The sequence below is a fragment of the Saccopteryx bilineata genome, chromosome 2 (genome assembly GCF_036850765.1).
Source record: "Saccopteryx bilineata isolate mSacBil1 chromosome 2, mSacBil1_pri_phased_curated, whole genome shotgun sequence".
Classification (NCBI taxonomy): domain Eukaryota; kingdom Metazoa; phylum Chordata; class Mammalia; order Chiroptera; family Emballonuridae; genus Saccopteryx; species Saccopteryx bilineata.
The window spans coordinates 63,481,583-63,506,889 of record NC_089491.1 but is presented as its reverse complement, the minus strand read 5'-3'; the positions used below and the strand labels follow the sequence as shown (position 1 = coordinate 63,506,889).

The 25,307-nt window shown below is 35.4% G+C and overlaps 1 protein-coding gene across 3 annotated transcripts in view; it reads left to right on the top strand.

Annotated features, from left to right (window-relative positions):
• RFX3 (regulatory factor X3) overlaps positions 1-25,307 on the top strand; it is a 325,625-nt gene that overhangs the window by 266,508 nt on the left and 33,810 nt on the right. For all 3 annotated transcript variants that reach the window (XM_066257177.1, XM_066257176.1, XM_066257175.1), the window contains 4 exons: positions 2,279-2,376; positions 5,377-5,526; positions 9,532-9,740; positions 20,082-20,235. In XM_066257177.1, coding sequence (XP_066113274.1) covers positions 2,279-2,376; positions 5,377-5,526; positions 9,532-9,740; positions 20,082-20,235 — 611 coding nt within the window. The remainder of the gene's footprint in view (positions 1-2,278; positions 2,377-5,376; positions 5,527-9,531; positions 9,741-20,081; positions 20,236-25,307) is intronic.

Below are 25,307 nucleotides of genomic sequence, written 5' to 3'. Positions count from 1 at the left end.
TGTGCCAAATAAATCTGGAAATTTAATGCCCATTCTACAACAAGACTTAACAAAATAAAGCTTAAAAACAGTTTAGATAGCTATCTTCTGATTGTATGCATTTAAATATTAATCATGAACAAGTTGAAATAAGTTAGTTTTGAAATATATAAATTTTAAATTTCAAACATCCATTTCTGAGAAAAATTTTCAAAGTTAATGTGCACAATTTGATCTGACATAATTTGAGAGCAAACATAACTTTATTTTAAAATTTGTTATTTTGTGGCTACTAGTACTTCACTGTACCATTTATTGTCCAGATGGAATTTCTTTTTTTAGCCAAAAAAGAAGTCTGCATCTCACACTAATTTAAAGTTAGCTTGAAGCTACTATATTCTAAAATACATTTATCTGAAATTTTAAAAAATGTTAAATGCAAAGAATTGTATAAGAACTCAAGTGGTAACACTTATATGTACAATTATGAGGTATACTTTAAAATGGCCCAAAATATCACTTAGTTCAAAAAAAGTAAAAACTTAAAATCATTTGATATAAAGCATATTTTTTTATTTTATAATCTCTTTAGCATCACATTTGTTTAGATAAAACAAGACTCATTAATTTTTTTAAAGTAACTATTATTGGTTCTTATTTTTTAACATTAAATATTTATTATATATTAATTATAGAAAAATGCAAACTATGGATAGCCAACTTGAATCTTACAGAAAATTATACTGAGTTTCAAAGAGCGTTGTTAATTTTTCTTCACTCTTTTTCATTTCCATTCATGCCTGCCCTCCATGAATCTAGTACATAATGCAGCAAAAAAATATTTTTTCTTTTTTTTCCTTTCTCTCTCTCTCTCTCTCTCTCTCTCTCTCTCTCTCTTTTATTTTTATTTTTTTGCTAACATGGGAAGCTTTGGAAATTTCAAAAGATTAGTTCTCAAGAAATTTCCAACTCAGTGTTTCCAACAGATGATTCTCATGGTATTATAATAGTCTGCACTTCTCAAGTGTTTTTCCTAATCAAAATTTAGACATTTTAGTTTCTCTTGGTATTTGACCAGTATGTAAATAAGTCATTGTTTAAAAATTAATTGTTTTTAATATTGTAAAATTTAAATATTAGTAATATTTGTATTGTTTGCAAGTAACTCAAGTAGACTAAATTGCCTAACCCTGCTTTAATAAAAGTAATATACAAGCATGTCAAATTCATTTGAGCACAGAAAGAAAAACCAAGACATTTAATACCATCATTAACATTAATATTCTTGGGAGCCTTGGACAAAAGTGTGACTTCTCTTTTTCTTATAGTAGACTACTTCCCCATATTATAGGAAACCCATAAAAACTTATTTTTTGAATGCTTCAAGTATTTCTTGTGTCTAGAATTTCTCCCTACACTTTGGGCACAAATTAAGTAAAATGCTATTGACTAAACTACTTGTTGAATAAAAGAAAAAATTTGTCTTCTATTGTGCAGCAATCTCAGTAAACAGATCCCTTCTTGTAAAATAGTCAGTCATCCCTGATAACTAAAGATGCTTATAATCGTTTTATGACCACCATTAAAAGCTACTCTCATGGAAGCTGTCCCTGTTTCAGGTTTTAACAGATTCATGAAGAATATGGAATGGACTATTTTAGGAATATTTTTAAAATGTTGGTCTTGGTGACAGCAATTTTATCACACTGATCTTTTATCTTTACCTGCCAAGTGAAATGGAGAACAGTTATCCAAAATTTCAAGTTAGGCAATTTTAATTTTTACCGTACTTTTCAACAAGAGTAAGAGATCACTACTCTAACTGGTACATTCTAATATAAGTAGAGGCTTAGAGAAAGAGGAAGCTTTGCATTATCTTTTTTAACTAAAAAAAAAGGAAAATAGGTTAAAAGCTTGAAAAATCAGGATGAAGAACTTATAAGGAAAACAGACTTTGAGCACAGAGCTGTAAATGAAAGTGTTTTGTCTAAGGTAGAAGATTCCATAAGTATATTCACAACTGGTATATGTTGCTATAAGCAAATATGTTTGAATGTTTTCATTTCCCAACGAAGTATCATGGTATCTGGGAACAAAATAGCTTTAAAAGAAAAAAAAGCCCAAAATATAATTCTTGAATGCTTTTAAGGTTAGGAATAATGTGAAATAAAGTCTCATCAGTGAGGACAATCTAAGTTCTGTGCTATTTCATGTCATGTATGCATGTTTCCCTTATTCTGGCATAAAGATTAATGTTCTTGATATCTTTTTCGTTCTGCTTTTGTTCTTTAACACTTAGGTGCCTTGACCCAAGCCATTCGAAATTTTGCAAAAAGCCTTGAAGGTTGGCTTTCCAATGCCATGAACAATATTCCACAGAGAATGATACAAACCAAGGTACACTTTGGTATCTTTGCTTTTTCTTTTGTGTTTAGGAAATTATTCTGGACTATGAATTTTATATGTGTCTTATGAATTGGCATTATGTAACAAATGTTATTATATACAACTTTTAAAAGTGATTTTTATATTTGTATTTTATAACCATGTAATAAAGAACTTGCACAAGAGGTTTTGGTAATACGTACTCCTTTCAAAAAGCCTAAAGAAACATTTTAAATGTGGTGTACTTATAAGCCCTTTTCTAAAGTAGATGTCTCAAATTGCTTAAATTCAAATAATAAAAAGAATAGCCTAAATGTTCAAATAGTTCTCATTTGAAGAAGATTTAAGTCCCCTCTATGCTCATGGTATTGTGAAAAGTTCATGTAAATTAATATTACTTTAATTTTCAGGATTTAAAAAAAATACTATAGAAAGCTTTTGTGAATCAAATAATCATTTCTTAAATTAAATGGTTATCTCATAGTTGATCAGTACATATCAAGAATGTGGACTATTGAGCTAGAGATACGAATTTTAATCTTTGTCCCCTACTAAGCATGTCACTTTAGGTTAATCTGTGAACATATCCCATGGCAGGATTGAACTATTTTAGATTAGCTTTGATATCAAAAATTACATTTATGGATTTTTGTCAATGAGTATACCTACTATCAAGCTCCAACTGTATGTATTTTCTTTTAAGTTGATAGATTAAAGTTCTTGTAGCCGACACGTCTATTTGGAAACACAAGTATCTCCTAGTTCTTTCTGCTTTGATTAAAGTTTCACAGTAACACTTTCTGTTTCTAAACGGACAGAAGAAACATTTCATTGATATCCCACCTTAGATTTTTTGCTTTAGAGCTATGATGTCAATACAGTAGAGGTAGTCACATGTGGCTATTTAAATTTGAAGTAATTAAAATTTAGTTCCTCAGTCACACTAACTACACTTCAAGTGCTCCATAGCGCCAGGTGGATAGTAGGTACCAATTTGGCACCTTGTGTATACAGCATTTTGATCATTGTAGAAAGTTCCCAATACAGTGTTATTCTAGAGTGCCACATTGAAGTGGACAAAAAAAGGGGTGCTATTTGATTATGATGGCAAGAAGAGTGCTTTACAATGTGCATAGACTGTCATACTCATAACAGCACATCAAACAGCTGAAAGCAACTCCCTTTTCAGTGCCATCAAAGTGGTTGTGGTAGTAAACCAGCTACAAGATTGGCCATCTCATTAATCTCTAGGAATGACTTAATTTACCTTTGTGGAAGGTATCTTCTGCTCTTCCTTTCTCACTGATGTGCAGCACTTCTTTTATCTGAATACTCAATTATTGAAGACAGAGGAGACAGAGTAATGAGATTATGACTGGCCAGTGTTATTAAAATACCTGGGTTCATATTCATCACTGTAATATAGTCCCTGTGTAACCTTGAGCAAGCTACTTAACCTCATTGAGTCATAATATGTGTCAGGTAAGATGTTTCTGAGAATTGAACAGAGTAATATATGTGAAGCATGTAACACAGTGCCTTGCATATCATATGTAATTGATTAATATAAGCCACAGAAATGTAAAAAAAGTGTAAGACTCTTTTTTGAGGGTATGTGAACTTTTCCCAAGATCCTCATAGTCCTAAAACATCTCACTATCAAAATAGAACATCCTTTGACCTGTGGAACACCTACCACTCAGCCAACAGACTGTTTAGTTACTTCTTCTGTACCTATAGTGATTTGATTTAAGCCATATCATACATCCCTATAAATGCGTTTAAGTGCTTATTAAGTCTGCTGTGCATGTAACAACTTTCTATAAGATCATGAGATTTAGATACGTACCTAGACTTTTTCTTTTTTTGGCATTATCTTTTACATCTTCATGTAACCTGGTTCATTCAGGATTGCAGCAGGAGACAAATGGTGTATCCAAAGGGGAAAATAATTGAAGAGGATTTAAGTAGGGCTTATTTCCAAAGATGTGAACAGAGTTGAGTAAAGGAACGGTAAAGTACTCTAGGACTAGTAATAGCGAGAAGTCCTGAACATCCCTGGGTCTGAGAGGAAAAGAGGCGAAATCGTGGCATTCAGAAATCCTCTTTTGCTACAAGTCTGTGGCCTTAGAAACAGAAAGCAGTCTCTGCCAAAATAGGGAGAGAACAGAAATTGTGGGGGAAATACTTGACCACTCTTTATTCCCATTCTTCAGTCTTTTGCCAGTGCCTATCATTGAAAGCCAACTGGAAGCCAGAGTATAAGGGATATGGTTACTGTGGTACATTTAGTTCAGTCTTCTGGGCACAGAGCAGGATAGATAAGGATGGACTGTAGATTTTAAAGGGCAAATGGAGATTTCCTGACTAGCCCTTTTACAGAAATTCACATTCTGAAAAAGAATTCTTCCTGTTGCTCCTATCTGGTAACTCTGTTAGCAATATATTTACTGTTGAAGACTATGAACACTGTTGTTTCACCTCAAAATTACCCAGTTTTGTATAAAATAAAGATAACAAGAGTAAATCTGAATGACATTACTCTGAAAAGTGTATATTTTATCCAATTAAAAAGTAGGACTCGATAGTTTGGTTTTCCAAGTAAAACGAAAAAAGAAAAACATTTTGTTTGCCAAATTTGTAGATAACTGTCCTATAGGAAGTAAGAAAAAAAAAAGGAAAATCAACATTTTTTCTGCTTCCCTAGAGAAAATCATTTTTTGCTGTGGATGAGTAGTTATTGTAAGACTGGTTTAATTAATGCTGCACTCAGATGTTGAAGCATGTGGGAGTTTGTTTTAGTCTTGACCTGAACCCACTCAGAAGGAAAATAATACTTGGTTTAGAGCTTTAAATGCTGTAATTTACCAGCAATTCTCTCACCAAATGAATGTGAGGTAATTATCAGAGGGAAGCATTGAAAATTTGGCAAGGAAATAAAGATTTGAACATTTGCGGTTTCTTTTCCTGGAGAGGGAAAAACAATCCCAATTTAATTGACTCTCTTTGCAGGTTGCCGCTGTAAGTGCCTTTGCCCAGACTCTGCGAAGATACACGTCGCTCAATCACCTGGCCCAGGCAGCTCGTGCAGTGCTTCAGAACACTTCCCAGATCAACCAGATGCTCAATGACCTCAACCGTGTCGACTTTGCCAATGTCCAGGTTCTCTATCTTCTTGCAAAACATGTCTTTGAAGTGAAGATACTTAATTTTTCTTTTTAATTAGGATCATCATATTTCTTTCCAAAGTTTCATCAATACACAGGCATCATTTTTATTTACAGTGTCTTGAAAGAGGGGAATTTTACTCATTTATGACTTGACTGTTCTTCTGTTTTGTGGTTAAAGCCTGCTAAGAATTATAGCACTAGACAGCAATGTCTATCAGCAGGGCTAGCTGAATGGTTAATGGACTAAAGATGATCACAGTCCTTGAAGTTAGATAGGCAGGAGGTTAAAGTCTTCCCTCTCCTAGCCTTGAGATATTGGGCAAGTTACTTAACTTCACTGGGCTTCACATTCTCCACTTTACAATACCTATCTGAGATTATTATTTATACATTTAGTACACAAAGCCCTTTGCATTGTAACACACAAGATCTGTTTGTCCTTAATAGTACCCCATCTTGAAAGAACTAAGAACGACTCTATTTCTGAGTTTACTATAGGTACCTGGTATTTGTACAGTTGAAAAAAAAATAGATGCAACATATTTTGCTATTTTGATTGTCCAAATGAAAAAAATACATTTGAAACTTGTGATAAAACTACTCATTTGTACTTTAAAATATAACTGATTTAGTAATATTATGGAATCCCAACAAATAATTCATTTCATATACTGAAGTAATAAAGCTATTTGTTCCATATAAAAACAGTGCCATTGCTCATTAAAATATGAATAATAAAAAATATATAAACTAAACATAATCAAATTTTAAAATTTTGTGCTTCAGAAGAGACCATCAAGAAAATAAAGTGACAACTCACAGAATTGAAATTTTGGGGGGGGGGAGAGGTGAGATAGTGAGACAGACTCCACTAAGTGTCCAGAATGGGATAAACCTAGCAGCCCCCATCTGGGGCCAATGCTTGCATCAACTGAGCTATCCTCAGTACCTGAAGCTGATGCTTGAACCAGTTGAGCTATCCTCAGGGCCCCAAGCCAGTGCTCAAACCAATCAAGCCACTAGCTGTAGGAGAAGAAGAGGGAGAGAAGAGGGGGAAGGAAGGGTGAGAAGCAGATGGTAGCTTCTCTTGTGTGCCCTGACTCGGAATTGAGCCCAGGACGTCCATATGCTGGCTAGTGCTCTATCCACTGAGCCAGGACTGTGAATATTTTTAGAAATAATATATCTGATAAAAAAATGTATTTACAATCATAGAAAGAACTACATATTTCAACCCAATAATAAAAACAACCTAGTTAAAAAATGGACAAATATCTGAATAGATGAATAGATATTTTTCCAAGAGATATGCAAATAGTCAATAAGCACCTGAAAAGATACTCAGCTATACACTTAAAAAATGTTAAGATGAGTGGTAGAGTGTTGGCTTGTGGAAGTCCTTGGTTCGATTCCTGGCCAGGGCACACAGGAGAGGCATCCATCTGCCTCTCCACCCTTTCCCCTCTCCTTTCTCTCTTTCTCTTCCCCTCCCACAGCTAAGGTTCCATTGGAGCAAAGTTGGCCCGGGCACTGAGGATGGCTCAATGGCTTCCACCTCGGGCACTAGAATGGCTCTGATTGCAACAGAGCAATACCCTAGATGGGCAAAACATTGCCCCCTAGTGGGCATGCCTGGTGGATCCCAGTTGGGCGCATGCGGGAGTCTGTCTCTCTGCCTCCCTGCTTCTCACTTCAGAAAAAATACAAAAAAAAAAAAAATTAAGATGATAAACATTGGGGTTTTTTTAACTACAATTAAAAAAATGAATAGACATTCATGAAAAAATAAACAGAATCTCCCCTATCCTTTCCTTAAGGGCTAAATTCCACCCTGGGTACTCTCCTAAACTCTTAAATTGATATAAAATTTCTTAGAGTTATTTGATAGTGTATTTTGAATTTCATTAATGTTGTTCATATACTATTCAGTCATACAGAAAGAAATGTAAGAGAAGAAAAGATATAGTTACAAGATTGCTAATTTTGGCATTATTCCTAATAGTAAAAAATTGGAATGAACATAAATGTCTAATTATATGGATTTGGTTATGTCAATGATGCTATATTCATGGACTGAAGCAAATTTTATCATTGAACATTAAATATAATTCTATATTTGCCTAAATGAAAAAATAGTTATATATAGTTAAATGAAACTAAGCAGGCTATCTAGTAGAATGTATACTATGATCCTTTTTTATTTTATTTTAAGTATATGTGCAAATGCATACAAGCATATTTATATCACATGTAAAAAGATTAAAAGATACATACAGTAGCATATAGTTACCCCTTTATGTTAGCATTTAGATATTCCTAATATTTTGTTTCTTTTTAAAAATTTTTATTTATTGATTTTAGTGAGTGAGAGAGAGAAAAAGAGAGAGAGACAGAAACATCACTTCGTTCCTGTATGTGCCCTGACCTGGATAGAACTGGCAACTTCTGCTCTGTGGGATAACTGAGCTATCTGGCCAGGGCTATTTTGTTTCTTTTTGATTATTTATATTTTCAATTTTTCTATTGTCACATTTTAATGTACTTAAAATATTTAAAGGTGGCCTTTAGGAGGTAAAATCTGAAAGTGTTTATGACTGATTGGATAAGAGCAAGAAGGAGAGTAGATGGTGTCATCAGCTGAGAATATAAAAGAAAACATAGGTTTCCTTGGGGAAAGAAAGTGAATGAAGTTTGTCACTCTGTATTTGAAGTACCTCCCTGTTGAAATATCTCTCAAGGCCCTGGCCAGTTGGCTCAGTGGTAGAATGTCAGCTTGGCATGTGGAAGTCCCAGTTTTGATTTCCCGGTCAGGGCACACAGGAGAAGGGACTATCTTCTTCTCTACCACCAGAGAATGGAGGTCAGGGGTTTATTAATTTGAAATTGTTGATTTAAATGAATTTGTCATTTGAGATTAGATAGAATGAATGCGATAGACACTCTTTACTGGAGAATGCACACATATTCACAATATTTTAGGCATAGAATTAAGTAGGACCTTCACAGACACCCCTCCACAAAAACCGATCTTGAAAATATTATCTAGACATAATGAACCCAGCTTAAAAATTGCCACATTTTATTTCTCTAAATGTATGTTTAGGCAAAATGAGGCCACTGAAAGGATAAAATCCATGTCATCTGACTCTCAGTCAAATATTTTATTACAAAATAGTTATATTCAGACCTTGAGAGAATAATTTGTTTTTTAATCTTAAAAGAAAGTTTAGCCCCAGAAACATTATAAAACTAATGCAACCACTAAAAATAGCCTTAAAAGTTCCTCTTTTCATGGCTATCACCAAATATGAAACTTCCTAATTAGAGCCAGAAAGAAAACTGTAGGAATTAAGTTTCTTGGCAGGGAGGATATCTACATTTCCTCAAAATTATTTTTGTTATTGTTATTGTTGTTTTCAGTTCTGTAAGTTAATTTGCATTTATAGCCTCACCTTGACAGCCCTGAGATTTACTTCCAATTTCTAAAACTCAAACAGCATATGCTTCCTACCTAGTACTATTTGGTGTTTATTTTTGTTTTAATCCCGAGGGACCATTTTTGGTCAGTGAAATCTATTTATCCATCTGACTTACCTCAATTCTTCTCAAAGGTATTGGCTTGAAAGTATTATCTGATTGGGAAGGGGAAAAAGAGAAATTTTGAAGACAGCATAAAAACTGCGTAGGATGGAAGACCTTTGCATGCTGTAGGCGGAGGTTTCTGTTTTTCTTAAGGAATCAGGTGTTTAGTCTTCTGCACAGACTAGCTAATGCAGAAACACCAAGTCATGCTTGTATGTTATTATCACTTCTTCATGCACAAAGGCAATGGTAGTTTCTTTAACAACTAACATGTAAGTTCTTCATTTTCTTAATTCATTTAAATTGTTTGAAGCTTTCATTATAATTTCCAATTCACACATATGGCTTCTGTGCCGACATTCAATGACAAGATGTTGAGTTGAACTTTGTCTTTGCTTTCTATGTCCTGTCTCAGGAGCAGGCCTCCTGGGTGTGCCAGTGTGATGACAACATGGTACAGAGACTAGAAACAGACTTCAAGATGACACTTCAGCAGCAGAGCACCCTGGAGCAGTGGGCCGCGTGGCTGGACAATGTGATGATGCAAGCCCTTAAGCCCTATGAAGGAAGACCCAGTTTTCCAAAAGCTGCCAGGCAATTTCTGCTAAAATGGTCTTTCTACAGGTATCATCTCAGTTTTCACTAAACTTTATTTTTCATAGTCTGCAAATATGTGTGTATGTACATGCTTCTCTGACAAAAGAATATAAATGCGTGAAGACTAGTTTGCAGAAGCTTTTTGTTGTGATTATCTTCAACCCAACTCATTGATTACAACATTGTGGAATTGTAGCAGGAAGCTTATGAAAATTAGCTTTCTGATAGGAAATGACGGCCTCTTGCTCAAGGCCCTCGAGTTCTCAGGTGGGAGTATCAAAGATTCCCATCTAGATGATGTATTCAGCAACAGTCAGATGAGGGCTACAGCCCTCCCGCTGGCAAACATGCATTATTTAGGCTTCTTTCTTGAGGGCTTAGCACCGCTCTTCTTTTATTCTCGGGCTCAGTCATTCTCAGACACCAGTAGCATCACTATCTCGAGGAAACATGTGAGATACACAAGTTCTCAGGTTCCTCCCCCAAATCCTCTTAAATCAGAAACTGCCGACAGGAAGACCAACAATCTCTTTTTAAAAATGCAGTCCAGTGATTCTGATGCCTGCCCAAAACTGACTGCTTTCTTAATTTGATCAGTTACAGCTATTTTCAAACCTACCTGTGCATTAAAATTAATGTTAAAAAAAATCCTAAGTACTTCTCAGAACCTACTGGATCTGATTTTAGATGGTTAGGGAACAAAGATTAAAAATACATCAGAAATTCTTTCTCCAAAAACTAATTTCTGGTGATTCTAATGCATAGCTAGTTTAATATCTAATAATCTAATAGACAGTACAAAATCAGTTTTTTACTAGAATATATATCTATATAAATGTATATTTTTGCAGACATAAAAGAATCCTGGAAGAGAAAGGCTTTCAAATTATAGGGGTCCTTGGGTTACGACACAGTTCCATTCCTTCCACAGTGACGTAACCCAAATTTTGGTGTAAGTCAAAACACACCCTAGCCTAAGTCACTTACCTATCCTAACACAGTTGTAAAATCATAATCTAGAACATAAAAACAGAACTAAGCTATAGAAAAAGGAAAAGAACATAAATATGCTGTACTGTACATTGTACTGTAGTAACAGAAAAAATGAGTGTAAAAAAAGTACTTACGTTTATTTCTGTGGTTGGCTTGCACACTGGAAGGGGCACTGCAAGGTGGGAGAGAGTGACCTACTGGGAGGAGGAAGCTGGAGAGGCAGGAGAACCTGCAGAAGGTGCTGGAGACACTGGGTCAGGAGAATCAGGATTGCCTAAAGAACATGCAGGAGACGCTGGAGATGATTCTACCTATACACAGGTGTTTCACCTCGAGAAGCAGCGGATGTAGAGGGTACAGGATACGTTGCAGGCCTCTCTACCTTCTTTAAGAATTGTTCCAGGCTAGTCTGGAAAGTTGATGACTTCTTTTTCAGTCTTCCTGTAGCATTGTAAGGCATCCATACCAGCTCTGTAGACCTTACTGAATCTGTCATTACTGGGGTCCTCAGCATGAAATTTTGCCAATCCATCCTCTACCATAGAAAAACCTTCTGCCAAGTTTTTGATAGTAAATTTTTTGGGTTTGGAGATTTCTATCTTTTCCTATTCAATCAGCTGCTTCTCTAGCTGAATGAGGTCCTCAGCAGACAACTTCTCTCCATGTGATGCCGGTAGCTCTGTGACATCCTTAGCCTCCACCTCCAAATTAAGCTATTTACCCATGGCAACAGCCTTCTCTGTTACAGCCTCCACTGACTCCTCAAAGCCATGGAAGTCACACACAAACTGGGGATAGCATTTCTTCCACACACCACTTAAGTTTGTTTGCCTCACTTTATCCCAGGCAAAAGCAATATTTTGTACAGCATTATAAATGGTGTAAAACTTTCAAAAGTCTTTGAGTGTCAGCTTCTTGTTGTTCCCAGTTTCATTAAGGGCAATAACAAATGTCCTCTGGAGGTAGTAGGACAATGACTTCTTGGACTATGGGCTATAAAGGGCAATGATATTAGGTAGAAGTTAAACCACCTTGACATTAGGGTTAATGTCACTCAAGTGGGCAGGGTGACCAGGGGTATTGTCCAGCACTAGAAACACCTTTAGTTCACCCATGTAGTCTGTAAGTTTGACAAGGCATAAGCGGAAACACTCATGTCTCAATTTTTTAAAGTTTTTATTGGAATGAGCTTTGTAAACTGGAAACATTGTATGTTAAGACTGGCGTAACCTGAGGACTTCCTATACTTGATATATATCAAATATTGGGATAAACTATTGACTACAGGTCTTCCCCAAGGGTTTAAAACTGAGTCTAAGTTGACCTCTATATCATACATACTTAGGATGGAATTGAGAGATGGAGTTTCATTTCATAAGTTAGATAAGCTATATTTTTGCTCCTGGTATTTGTTCTTATGGTGAGAGTTCATTTCTTTGCTTCTTTAGATAAAGGTTCACTTCATTGGCTTGTGCCTAAAAGCCACATCTAATTTGAAGTTTGGGTGGTCCCTAGTTTTTTTTTTTGTATTTTTCTGAAGTTGGAAATGGGGAGGCAGTCAGACAGACTCCCGCATGTGCCCTACTGGGATCCACCCGGCACGCCCATCTGGGGCGTTGCTCTGCCGCAATCATAGCCATTCTAGTGCCTGAGGCAGAGGCCACAGAGCCATCCTCAGCGCCCAGGCCAACTTTGTTCCAATGGAGCCTTGGCTGTGGGAGGGGAAGAGAGAGACAGAGATGAAGGAGAGGGGGAGGGGTGGAGAAGCAGATGGGTGCTTCTCTTGTGTGCCCTGGCCGGGAATCGAATCCAGGACTTCCGCACGCCAGGCTGACGCTCTACCACTGAGCTAACCGGCCAGGACCTGGGTGGGTCCCTGTTTTGACCCTATGCAGCCATGTGCATATCAGAAAGTAGTGCCCCAGGACATGCCACTGACTGTGCTTTGGGTACTCCATGGTTATCATCTGGATATCAGTGATACATCCAAAGCTAGTTGTGAGGAGAGAAGGTACATGAAGAAGTAACAGAGTTTAGGAACTAGTAGTGTTCATGACCCCAATAGCCTACATTATAGGATTTCATCTTGTTTTGATCACCTTTGGACCCAGTGATTTTTTTATTCCTTTATGATGGTAGCACCTCTTATGATGGTAGTAGCTTTAGTTTTTATTGTGACTTCTTTCTTTCTTAAGTGAATTGGCCCAATTCTTATTTCTTAAAACTGAAGTGGAGCTGTAGATCTACTATATGTGTTTAATTAAGAGTTAAATTATCCTTACATCCTGAAAATAGTTTTCTATTGTTTAGAACAGGTTCAAATGCAATAAAAGAAAACCTGCCAGTTTTGTGTTGTTTTTGAAATGGAATAATGCCCCATTTCTGTCTCAGATATGTTTGATAGCTGTAGCCTACATGATTTGAGAAGCACCTTATTAAGGTGCTGCCTGACTCTGACCATTGGGATGCTTCAGTAAAGCCAATGCTAGATTTAGATCTGGGTTATAATGAGAAATGTAAGTTTTCCCTTGATACATGGGGAAGATTTTGAACATATCATCACAGTGTTCTCAAAGTAGTAGTAATAGTAGAATTTGAAATTTTAATTTGGGAATATTTCTTAAGATTTCATGTATTTTTCCATTTGCTTGCAAATTGATTTTTTTATTCATCAGTTTTTTTCCCAGAAAATTATGTAGATGGTATATATGCTTCATAAATGATTTATGAAACAGAAGTTATACTAGCTGGTTGTTCCAAAGCCTAAATGACCAAAAGCAGAATGCATCCTCTATATCAGAAAAAGCAAGGGTTTTCCCCCTTTTTACTGCTTTCTCACATTGTTATGTCATACCTGCCCTTATTTTTTCCTATGGGTTTTTATTTTTACTATATTTAGTTGATAGTGTTTTAGAAATACACCCCTGGAGCTTGTGTCTCACCAGACATCTGTTGCAGGTATGTTGAAAAGAGAAAATTACTTACTTGTATTTCTTATTCTTGCAGATATACAAACCCAGATCATCACTTGCCTGCTCTCTGTCCTCCCTGAGTTAGGGATAATTGGCTTGTTATTATTAGACACTATTATAGTTATAATTTTCATTTCATAAAGACTTGAAGGCGTACAGTTCAGGGCCATAAAAGGAAAGACATATTTAGACAGATACATACTTGTTGCTGGTAGGCAAAGTCAATAGCTTAAAAACATAAGAGCCATTAAAATCTGAACTGGTTTTTACTAAGGCCTTAAAATATACTGAGTAATGAAAACTACATTCACAAATGATCAGAGAAGCAGAATTGCAGAGTAATTTTTAAATGTTTCTGACACTGTAATAAAAATTTGACAGTCACTTATGCAGACTCTTCATTTCAGAAGTTGGTTGATCTCATAATTTCTAAAATTCTATGTGTCTATTTACATGCACACAAATACATAGATAGAAATGAACTGACAGAGAATCATGATATCAACTGACCATTGAGGTATTGCTATAAAAACCCACTTTTCTGAATGGCAGTCTCTCCTTGACTAACCTAGCTTTGAATGGTACTGTTGACTCCCTGGTAGGTTAGAGAAAAATAATTACTGTCTTTCTTGGGCAGAAATGAAGTTATGTGAGCTCTTTCTCAGCTTGTGTGTTTTGTGAACACAACATTACTTAGGGCCACGCTGAGGGTCACCCCACTTTTAAGGAACAAAATTTATAGCTTTGATACTGATTTGAAGAGGGGCACAGAGAACCTAGTTTGCCTACAAGTGGACAACATATAAGTCTTTCAATAAAGACTCAGCCCTGGCCGGTTGGCTCAGTGGTAGAGTGTCTGCCTGGTGTGTGGAAGTCCTGGGTTTGATTCCCAGTCAGAGTACACAGGATAATTGACCATCTGCTTCTCCACTCTTCCTCCTCTTCCTTCTCTCTATCTCTCTCTTCTCCTCCCGCAGCCATGGCTTCATTGAAGTGAGTTGGCCCCGGGCACTGAGGATGGCACCATGGAGTTGTCTCAGACACTAAAATGGCTCCAGTTGCAATGGAACAAGGGCCCTACATGGGCAGACCATCACCCCCAAGTGGGGTTGCCGGGTGGATCCTGGTCAGGCGCATGCAGAAGTCTGTGCCTCTGCCTCCCCAATTTTAACTTAAGAAAAATAAAATAAAAAAAATCTTCCAATAAGTAATATTCTTTGGAATCAACTATAAGTATTGTTTGAAAATAGTTCCCAAGGGGGTTATAGGTGTGATGTTCTCACCTTTCTTCTTTAACATATATTTTTTAATTATTTTTATTTATTTATTCATTTTAGAGGAGAGAGAGAGAGAGAGAGAGAGAGAGAAGGGGGGAGGAGCAGGAAGCTTCAACTCCCATATGTGCCTTGACCAGGCAAGCCCAGGGTTTTGAACCGGCGACCTCAGCATTCCAGGTCAACGCTTTATCCACTGCGCCACCACAGGTCAGGCCCACCTTTCTTCTTAGGAAGGTTGAGATGTATGCCCAAATACACAAAGGGTTGGATTGAGTATATCATATGTTAGAGTAAATGTTTCATTTTCTACACCATAAATTATAAAGATAATACACAAGGGTATTTCTCATACATTATAAAATAATAAACATTTATAACTGATTTTAAAAAGAGTTGAATTCGTGGTAACTTAGCAACATGCAATTCTGTGGAGTCAATTTTGCAACATATCTTACAGAAGTCTGAATCGTACAATAGGTTTCCAATTAAACTGTTAATTATGTCATTTAATACTTAGCTTGTAGGGCAAAGGCCCAATAGAGTGAATAAAGTAGATAGCATTAATAATATAAATCAACTGATTCTTTTCTAAACATATGACGGTAATTTTATGGAATGCTTATCAGTATTTTTAAAAGATAACTAGGTATTTATAACTGAAGGTCAGCAGGTTGTTGTTTTTTTTTTCCAGTTTCCAGAAGAAGTTGGTTAGTGAGAGCTACTAGTAACCTGCAGACCCAGTGGTGAATTCCTCTGCTCACCGTCCTCCAGCCACACTGGCCTCTCTTGGCTGTTCTTTGGACACATCAGAGTTCTGCCTCGAGTCTGCATTTGCTCTCCTTTCCCCCAGGAAAGCTCACATATTCACATGCTCCTTCCCTCACTTCAGTCCAGTTTCTGCTTAAATATCACCTCCTCAGAAAGAATATTCCTGACTCCCTATATTAAAATGCCTGCTCCCATCTCTCTACAATCTCTTACCCTGAGTTAATTTGTTTGAGGACTTATCAATACCTAACTTTATATTTTATATCTACTTGTGTTTCTATTGACTGTCTCTTCTACTAGAATGTGAGCTCTGTTGAAACCTAAGATTGTTTCTGTCTTGTTCTAGAACAAGACCCTAGCACAGAGTAGAAACACAGTAAATATGTATTGAACAAATTAATGTAAATTCTCCTGGAAAGAAAATAATTGACTTGGATTTCTTTTAATAATATTAGAAAGCTAATCAACATGAATGTTCTTCTTAGTCATTTACATGACTTCAGGGTTATTATATTTTAAGAAAACTATAAAGACCTAAAATAACTTAAATCATTCATAATTTTACTACCCAGAAATAACAACTTATGAAATATTTTCTTTTAGTGTTACATAAAATTAGAATCCAATTGTTTACCAAAATTTATTATATTTTTTCTTAATATTTTTATTTAATATATCTTCAGCATTTATCACTAAATATCTTAGAAATATGATTTTAATGACCTTACCATATTCCATTATGTGTATATCTCATAAATTCTTTCAATATTTTCCTTTCTTTTATTATTGAGCCTTTTTGGTAATCTTTGATGTTATAATACAATTATATAAAAAATACTGTAATGATTATATTTATATAAAATTGCACATATATCTTGAGATAAATTATGGTTGGAGGGTTTGAACTCTAAAGGAACTAATATTTTAATGAATTGTGCTATCCCAATGCTAATAAAGTATTAAACATTCCCATTTATTTAGGGATAGAATATATTTTAAACTATATGGATAGATTTTATTGTTAAATGGGCTCATGTGATATATTTTCCTTTCTAAACTTTATATTATAGACATCTTTTCACGTTACTACCTTTATGTTTACCTACCTACCTCACTTCTTTAAACTGTTGCATAAAATTCCGTATATGAAGGAACCATAATTTGTTTCATCAGCATTCTATTGGATATTTAGTTTTTTATAATAGTTTATCACAAGTGTAAATATCGCTGCAATCAAAACTATCTTTGCACATTTGTATAAATTTATAGAAGTGGAATAGCTAGATCAAAGGATTTGTGAATTTTAAATTTTGACAAATATTGTGAAATTTCCAAAGTTTCATAAATTTATACTTGCAGAAACAGTACATGAGAGTTTTTTGCTATATCCTTTGCAACACTGGATCTTATTATCTCTTACAGTTAAATAGATGATACAAATTAAAGATGATTATTTTAATTTTCATTTCTTCTAATTTTGAATAATATTAGCCATATTTTAAATTTTTTAATTTACTCACTTTATTGAAGTGACATGGGTTAATAAAGTTATATAGGTTTCAGGTGTACAATTCCATAATACATCATCTATGTATTGTATTGTGTATTCACCACCCCAAGTCAAGTCTCCTTCCATCACCATTTATTCTGCTCTTTACCCTCTTCAACCTCTCCCCACCCCTCTTTTTCTCTTGTAATCACTATACTGTTGTCTGTGTCTATGAGGTTTATTTATTTATTTTTTTTGCTTAATCCCTTCACCTTTACACTCAGCCCTCTGATAGCTGCCAGCCTGTTCTTTGTATCTGTAAGTCTGTTTTTATTTTGTTTCTTGGTTTATTTTGTTCATTCGATTCCACATATAAGTGAAGTCATATGGTACTTGTATTTCTCTGACTGACTTACTTCATTTAGCTTAATGCTGACTAGTTCCATCCATGCTGTTGCAAGGGGTAAGATTTTCTTTTTGCAGCTGCATAATACTCCATTGTGTAAATGTACCACAGCTTTTTTATCCACTCATCCTCTGGTGGACACTTGGGCTATCTCCAAATCTTGGCTATTGTTAATAATGCTGCATTGAACATAGGGGTACATACATTCTTTCATATTTGTGTTTTGGTTTCTTCTGATAACTTTCCAGAAGTGAACTTGCTGGGTCATAAGGCAGTTCCATTTTTAATCTTTTGAGGTAACTCCATACTGCTTTTCACAGTGGCTGCACCAATCTGCATTGCCACCAAAAATCCCCGAGGGCTCCCTTTTTTCCACATCATCTCCAATACTCGTTGATTGTTCATTTATTGATAATAGCCTTTCTGACAGGTGTGAATTGATATCTCATTGTGGTTTTAATATACATTTCTCTGAGGATTAGTGATGTTGAGCATCTTATTTTATATGTTTATTAAGTATTGTCTTCTCTAGGCTGTATTTTAAATATTTGCTGTCTTGCCTCAGCAAGAGAGATGCAAGTAAGAGTGAATATCTGCTCCTGTATCACTTAATTTTAAAAATTATTTACTTTGTATCAAATTTGGATTAGTATGGGTAAAATGTTATGCTATATTTTATTATTATTTTTGTGTTGTTTGGATTTTGCTTTTTAAAGTAGAGGATGCTCTGCCTTTTAAATTTTTTCCATAGGAAAAGTAATGTTTAATTTTAATAGCTATTATATTAATTATTTGTACAAATAATTCATCACTGAATTTTAAGAAAGGTACACATAGATTATAAACAGAATTTTATATATCTTTGGCATATAAATGAAAGTCTTAATCTATTTTTAATTATTCACTTATAGAGTTCTAAACTTAAGGCATTTATTAAGATATTTGACTCTAAGGTCCTGGCCGGTTGGCTCAGTGGTAAAGCGTTGGCCTGGTGTGCAGGAGTCCCGGGTTCAATTCCCGGCCAGTGCACACAGGAGAGGCGCCCATCTGCTTCTCCACCCCTCCCCCTCTCCTTCCTCTCTGTCTCTCTCTTCCCCTCCTGCAGCTGAGGCTCCATTAGAGCAAAAGATGGCCCAGGCGCTGGGAATGGCTCTGTAGCCTCTGCCTCAGGCGCTAGGATGGCTCTGGATGCAACAGAGCGACGCCCCAGAGGGGCAGAGCATCGCCCCCTGGTGGGCATGCCGGGTGGATCCCGGTCGGGCGCATGCGGGAGTCTGTCTGACTGCCTGCCTCCTCGTTTCCAGCTTCAGAAAAATGAAAAAAAAAAAAAGATATTTGACTCTAACATATCATTCACTGGTATTGTTTATGATTATGAATATATTTTTAACTCCAATATAAGAAGTAGTATAGTAATAGGTATTTTTTACATTATCTCATACATGATCTCATTTGACCCTCAAGCTTACCTTGAACTTTAAAATGTTAAATGACAGTCAAGATCACATAGTGGTTAACTTTGGTTGGTCGAACTCCAAATCCAAGCTTTTTTGTTGTTAAATACATTTACTAATAAAGGTTCTCTGCCATAATCAGATAGTAACCCCCTGATCTTGCTGTCGTACCCAAATGAGATTGAAAAGCTCAGTTTTCTCTGTTCTGTATAGTATATCCCAATTACTTAAGTAGTGTTCTACTCATTCATAAGTGATTCACCTCTTTGATATAATCACGAAAGTTAGTGAAGACCAGAACTATGCTTTTATTTTCACCCAAGAGGATAAACAACCTCAGGGAAATGATGGTGTGTTTGAAACTGACAGGATAATGAGTTGGAATCAGAATCCAGGGCTTCAGGGTTTAAGATGTACAATGATGATTTTTTCATTTGCCAAATTGAATATATAGAATTTAATATATAAGTAGCATTTATAAAAATGGAGTTGACATTGAAACAAAACAGAAGTAGTCTTATATTTTTTCATCTGCCTGACATGTTACAATTCTTCACTTCAAATTGAGGCTTAGCAACATCAGCCTATACATTTGTGAGATCATGTCACTTCCTCCTCTCTGAGAAAATAATGGTGCTTTGTTTTCCTTGGCCAAAAATCTCTAGGAAAGACCACTAAATAAAGTGATGAAACACACACACACACACATACATCAAGATACCCCACATATACTTCATTCTTAATCTAAGTTAGAAATATTAAAAAGGTTTGAAGTAATTCAACAATGTGAATTGATTGCTGTGTGAATTATAACTCAATGCATCTTATAAATAGTCAGATAGGTAGGTAGATAGATAGATAGATAGATAGATAGATAGATAGATGATAGATAGATGATAGATAGATAGATAGATAGATAGATAGATAGATAGATAGATAGATAGATGATAGATGGAACCCTAATCCTGGTTGCTAATATTGGCTGCATATGTCTTTTCTCTTGGAACAGCTCAATGGTTATTCGGGATTTAACCTTACGCAGTGCTGCTAGCTTTGGCTCCTTCCACCTGATCCGTCTGCTCTACGATGAGTATATGTTCTACTTAGTAGAACATCGTGTTGCTCAGGCAACAGGAGAAACACCCATAGCAGTCATGGGCGAGGTAAGAGAAACTAAAAGAGCTATGACCCATAAAGTTTTTTAAAAACCTGAATTACATTTTAATTTAAATATATTAATTATTGATTAAAGCAATAGTTCTTAACCAATAAGCTTTAGACTCTGGAAGAGCTATGGATTTATTTCAAGGGGTTCTTAAATTCCTCTGTTCATATGTATTCTCTTAATCAAAAGATTCTAAAATTGTAGATTATATCATGTGGAAGTTTATGGAATGTTTGAATATGTTATAAAAGTACCTACATGAAAGAAAAGTTTAAAAATCACTGCATAAAAAATCCACTAATTGAATGGAAAATAAGAAAGAGTAATGTTTCAGTTAAAACTAAGGGCTAAGAAATCAGAGGAAAAAGTTAAATATTTATTTTGTAGACTCTTTTTCACAGCATTCAAAAATCAAAAAGAATCATTCTATTTCAAAAGGTGATGGTGATAACTACCATTTGGGGGCACTTCTATGTACCAGGCACAGTTCTGAGTCCTTTACATGTAACAGAGCACTTAACAAGTCTTTGAGATAGCTACTACTTTATCTTGTTTTACGGATCAGCTAAATCACAGAGAGATTACAAAGAGATTAGACAATTACATAGCTAGTAACTAGTGGAGATCCGGCTTGTAGACTCAGTCAGATTTTCATAGCCATGGTACTAATCACTAAAAATGTGAAGGAAAAAAAATTCTCCTCTTTGGAATTTTTAGACGATAAGCAAAATGTCTGATTTTCAACAAGTGTCAAAAAGCTAAAAGTCTAAAGTTCATATAAACAAGATTGTGTTAATATAATTAGGGATAGATGCAAATGTTCAAATGATTCAGCACTGCCTCATTTTGTTGTATTGAATTGGGGGACTTGAGATCTTGCTGGATTATTCCAGGCTAGATGATACTACACATTACCCACAGCAGTCAAGAAGACATGTTTATTTTTAAGCTCCGTTAATGTGCTTATTTAAATTTAAAAAGTGAAAATAAATGTGAATAAGCTTTTCCTAGTTCAATAAATATGATATTTAAAGGCCTAAGATTAAAAACATATTAAAATATTTCAAGCACTTCTATAAGTGTTCTAATAGAATTAAAATGCATGTTAAACTTATTCAAAGTGCAGGTTAAAATATTCCTCTTTCTTTACAATCTCTTGTTTTATGCTGCTCTGTGTGTTTATATGATGTTCCTTAATGGTGATTGTGTTTAAATGATGCCAATTATATGTATGTGAGAATTAAGCAAGAATCACTGTAGCTTTTTAAATTTTAAGCAAAACTTCATGTGCCAAAACAATCTGAATTTTTCCTGGATTTGACTAGCCCTTAGTGCCTCTTTCCTTAATTCTTTAATAGATGCCTGGTTGTAAAATGCCCAGTTGGCATGTAGATTAAGTATTGTAAAATTTCTCAATTCAGGGTTCAAAACAACTGAAATAGGCGTGCCTTTTGGTATACTTAACACATTTCCCATCCACTATACCTAACACATTTCCCATTCACTTCATATGCTTCAGGGGTTCTTTAACAGGATGATCAGGACAGTGATAACAAGGACTCTCATTAACACCATGTGGCTAATCCTGATGTGTGGTCTGTGCTTTCCTGGCATCTCTAGCAGTAGTCATGAGCCATAGTGTTTGAAGGTTTAGCAACCTTCTCATACTGGCTCACTGGAATGAAAATGAAAAGGGCCGAAAGGGCCTTACCTGGTCAGTACTGCCAACTAATTATTCTGATAGGCACTCCTTTTTTCTTCTACTTTGTGTAAACTGTATATATACACACACACACACACACACACACACACACACACACACATATATATAATCAGATTGTTAAATGAGGCAAAAATATGATATGAATAAAATCTAGATCCTAAAATAAGTTATGAAATACTATTTGTAAGATCAAAGATCTAAGCTCAGCTTTTGATTTCTTTGCTTACTATCCCCTTACCCAATTTATAGGAAAATCCTTTGAGCTGTCTGTGCTCATCCATTATTTAGCCCAGGCCAATTAAGGCTAATTTGTAGGTTTGATCTCCCCATACAATATTGATGCCTCAAACACCTGTTAGCTACGATAGACGGGTTGGCCATGGTCATATTATCATATCAAAACTTTCTTGATTCTTGGAAAAAGAAGGAGATTCAAGAAAAAGTAATGGTGTTCATTCATGAGTCCCTTACATGTTATATTAAGTCTAACCTAGAAATCAGATTGCAGGTGAAAAAGGCTTTTTCATGTTGCTGCTCAGTTGCATTCTCAGCCCCTTATATAACTTCCCTTTCCAAAGACTAAGTTCAGAAGTACCTGTGTACACAGTGGGAGTAACACCTAAAAATCACCATTACCCTTCACCGTGGCAAATGGTTTTCAATCATAATAAAAACAACCACAAAAATGAGAATAATTGTCACTATTTATTGAGAGCTATTATATACTCAATAAAATTTAAATTTTGATCTGTCAACTAGTGGCTTTTTCTCTATAAAAAATACTACAATACTCCCTGGTGATCATACTGGATACCTGAATGTCATCTTTTACATTTCCAACCCCATATCCAAACAATTATTAAATCTACTTAATAATTGAGCAGTCAGTATCATCCTATGAAAGTACAAAGCTGATTATGTTATCCCCACTTAAACCCTTCAGTGGCTCTCTCTTCTGTTAGTTAAGAAACAAAATTATTTCCTTGGTACAGAAAGTCTGGCCCTGCTCTTTGATTAAACCTCAGCCCCCCTCTTACTACCTCTGTTGCAATTACAGTGGACTTTTCTACGTTCTTATTCATCAAACTTTCTCATCATTGGACCACTGTGTAGATGGTTCTTTCTACTGGAACTCTTTGCCCAGCTATTCCTTGCCTGCGCCCTAACCTCTACTTCATATCTTAAATATCAGTTGCTTAGGGAGGCCCAGTTCCCCCAACTACCTGATTTCTACTTTTACTGTAGAATCTACACAGTAGAAATTGCTTGGTTTGTTGCTTTGTGTGATTTGTGTAACTAAAGATTTAATGCCTGGAAATAATGGAGGACTTTGAGTCAGAACTGAATTCTACCTAGAGTTTTGTCATTTATAATGGTATAATTTGGGGTAAATCATGTTTAGTTATGTTGAACCCCAGAACTTCCCTCTGAAGACAGTTGATTCAATTCTTTTTTTTTTTTATAAATATTTATTAATGTTAATGGGATGACATTAATAATTCAGGGTACATATATTCAAAGAAAACATGTCTAGGTTATCTTGTCATTAAATTATGTTGCATACCCCTCGCCGAGAGTCAGATTGTCCTCCATCACCCTCTATCTAGTTTTCTCTGTGCCCCTCCCCCTCCCCCTAACTCTCTCCCTCCCTCCCTCCTGCGTCCTCCCTCCCCCCACCCCTGGTAAACACCACACTCTTGTCCATGTCTCTTAGTCTCGTTTTTATGTTCCACCAATGTATGGAATCATGTAGTTCTTGTTTTTTTCTGATTTACTTATTTCACTCCATATAATGTTATCAAGATCCCACCATTTTGCTGTAAATGATCTAATGTCATCATTTCTTATGGCTGAGTAGTATTCCATAGTGTATATGTGCCACATCTTCTTTATCCAATCTTCTATTGAAGGGCTTTTTGGTTGTTTCCATGTCTTGGCCACTGTGAACAGTGATGCTATGAACATGGGGCTACATGTGTCTTTACGTATCAATGATTCTGAGGTTTTGGGGTATATACCCAGTAGAGGGATTGCTGGGTCATAAGGTAGTTCTATTTGCAGTTTTTTGAGGAACCACCATACTTTCCTCCATAGTGGTTGTACTACTTTACATTCCCACCAACAGTGTATGAGGGTTCCTTTTTCTCCACAGCCTCTCCAACATTTGTTATTACCCGTCTTGTTAATAATAGCTAATCTAACAGGGGTGAGGTGGTATCTCATTGTAGTTTTGATTTGCATTTCTCTAATAACTAATGAAGCTGAGCATCTTTTCATATATCTGTTGGCCATTTGTATTTCTTCCTGGGAGAAGTGTCTGTTCATGTCCTCTTCCCATTTTATTATTGGATTGTTTGTTTGTTTGTTGTTGAGTTTTATGAGTTCTTTGTAAATTTTGGATATTAGGCCCTTATCTGAGCTGTTGTTTGAAAATATCATTTCCCATTTAGTTGGCTGTCTGTTTATTTTGATATCAGTTTCTCTTGCTGAGCAAAAACTTTTTATTCTGATGTAGTCCCATTCATTTATCTTTGCCTTCACTTCTCTTGCCATTGGAGTCAAGTTCATAAAATGTTCTTTAAAACCCAGATCCATGAGTTTAGTACCTATGTCTTCTTCTATGTACTTTATTGTTTCAGATCTTATATTTAGGTCTTTGGTCCATTTTGAATTAATTTTAGTACACGGGGACAGGCTGTAGTCGAGTTTCATTCTTTTGCATGTGGCTTTCCAGTTTTCCCAACACCATTTGTTGAAGAGGCTTTCTTTTCTCCATTTTGTGTTGTTGGCCCCTTTATCAAAGATTATTTGACCATATATATGTGGTTCTATTTCTGGACTTTCTATTCTGTTCCATTGGTCTGAGTGTCTATTTTTCTGCCAATACCATGCAGTTTTGATTATTGTGGTCCTATAATATAGTTTAAAGTCAGGTATTGTAATGCCCCCAGCTTCATTCTTTTTCCTTAGGATTGCTTTGGCTATTTGGGGTTTTTTATAGTTCCATATAAATCTTATGATTTTTTGTTCCATTTCTTTAAAAAATGTTATAGGAATTTTGATGGGAATTGCATTAAATTTGTATATTGCTTTGGGTAATATGGCCATTTTAATTATATTTATTCTTCCTATCCAAGAACAAGGAATATTTTTCCATCTCATTGTGTCTTTTTCTATTTCTCTTAGCAATGCCTTGTAGTTTTCTTTATATAGGTCCTTTACATTCTTTGTTATGTTTATTCCTAGGTATTTTATTTTTTTTGTTGCAATCGTGAAGGGGATTATTTTTTTGAGTTCGTTTTCTAATATTTCATTGTTGGCATATAGAAAGGCTATGGACTTTTGTA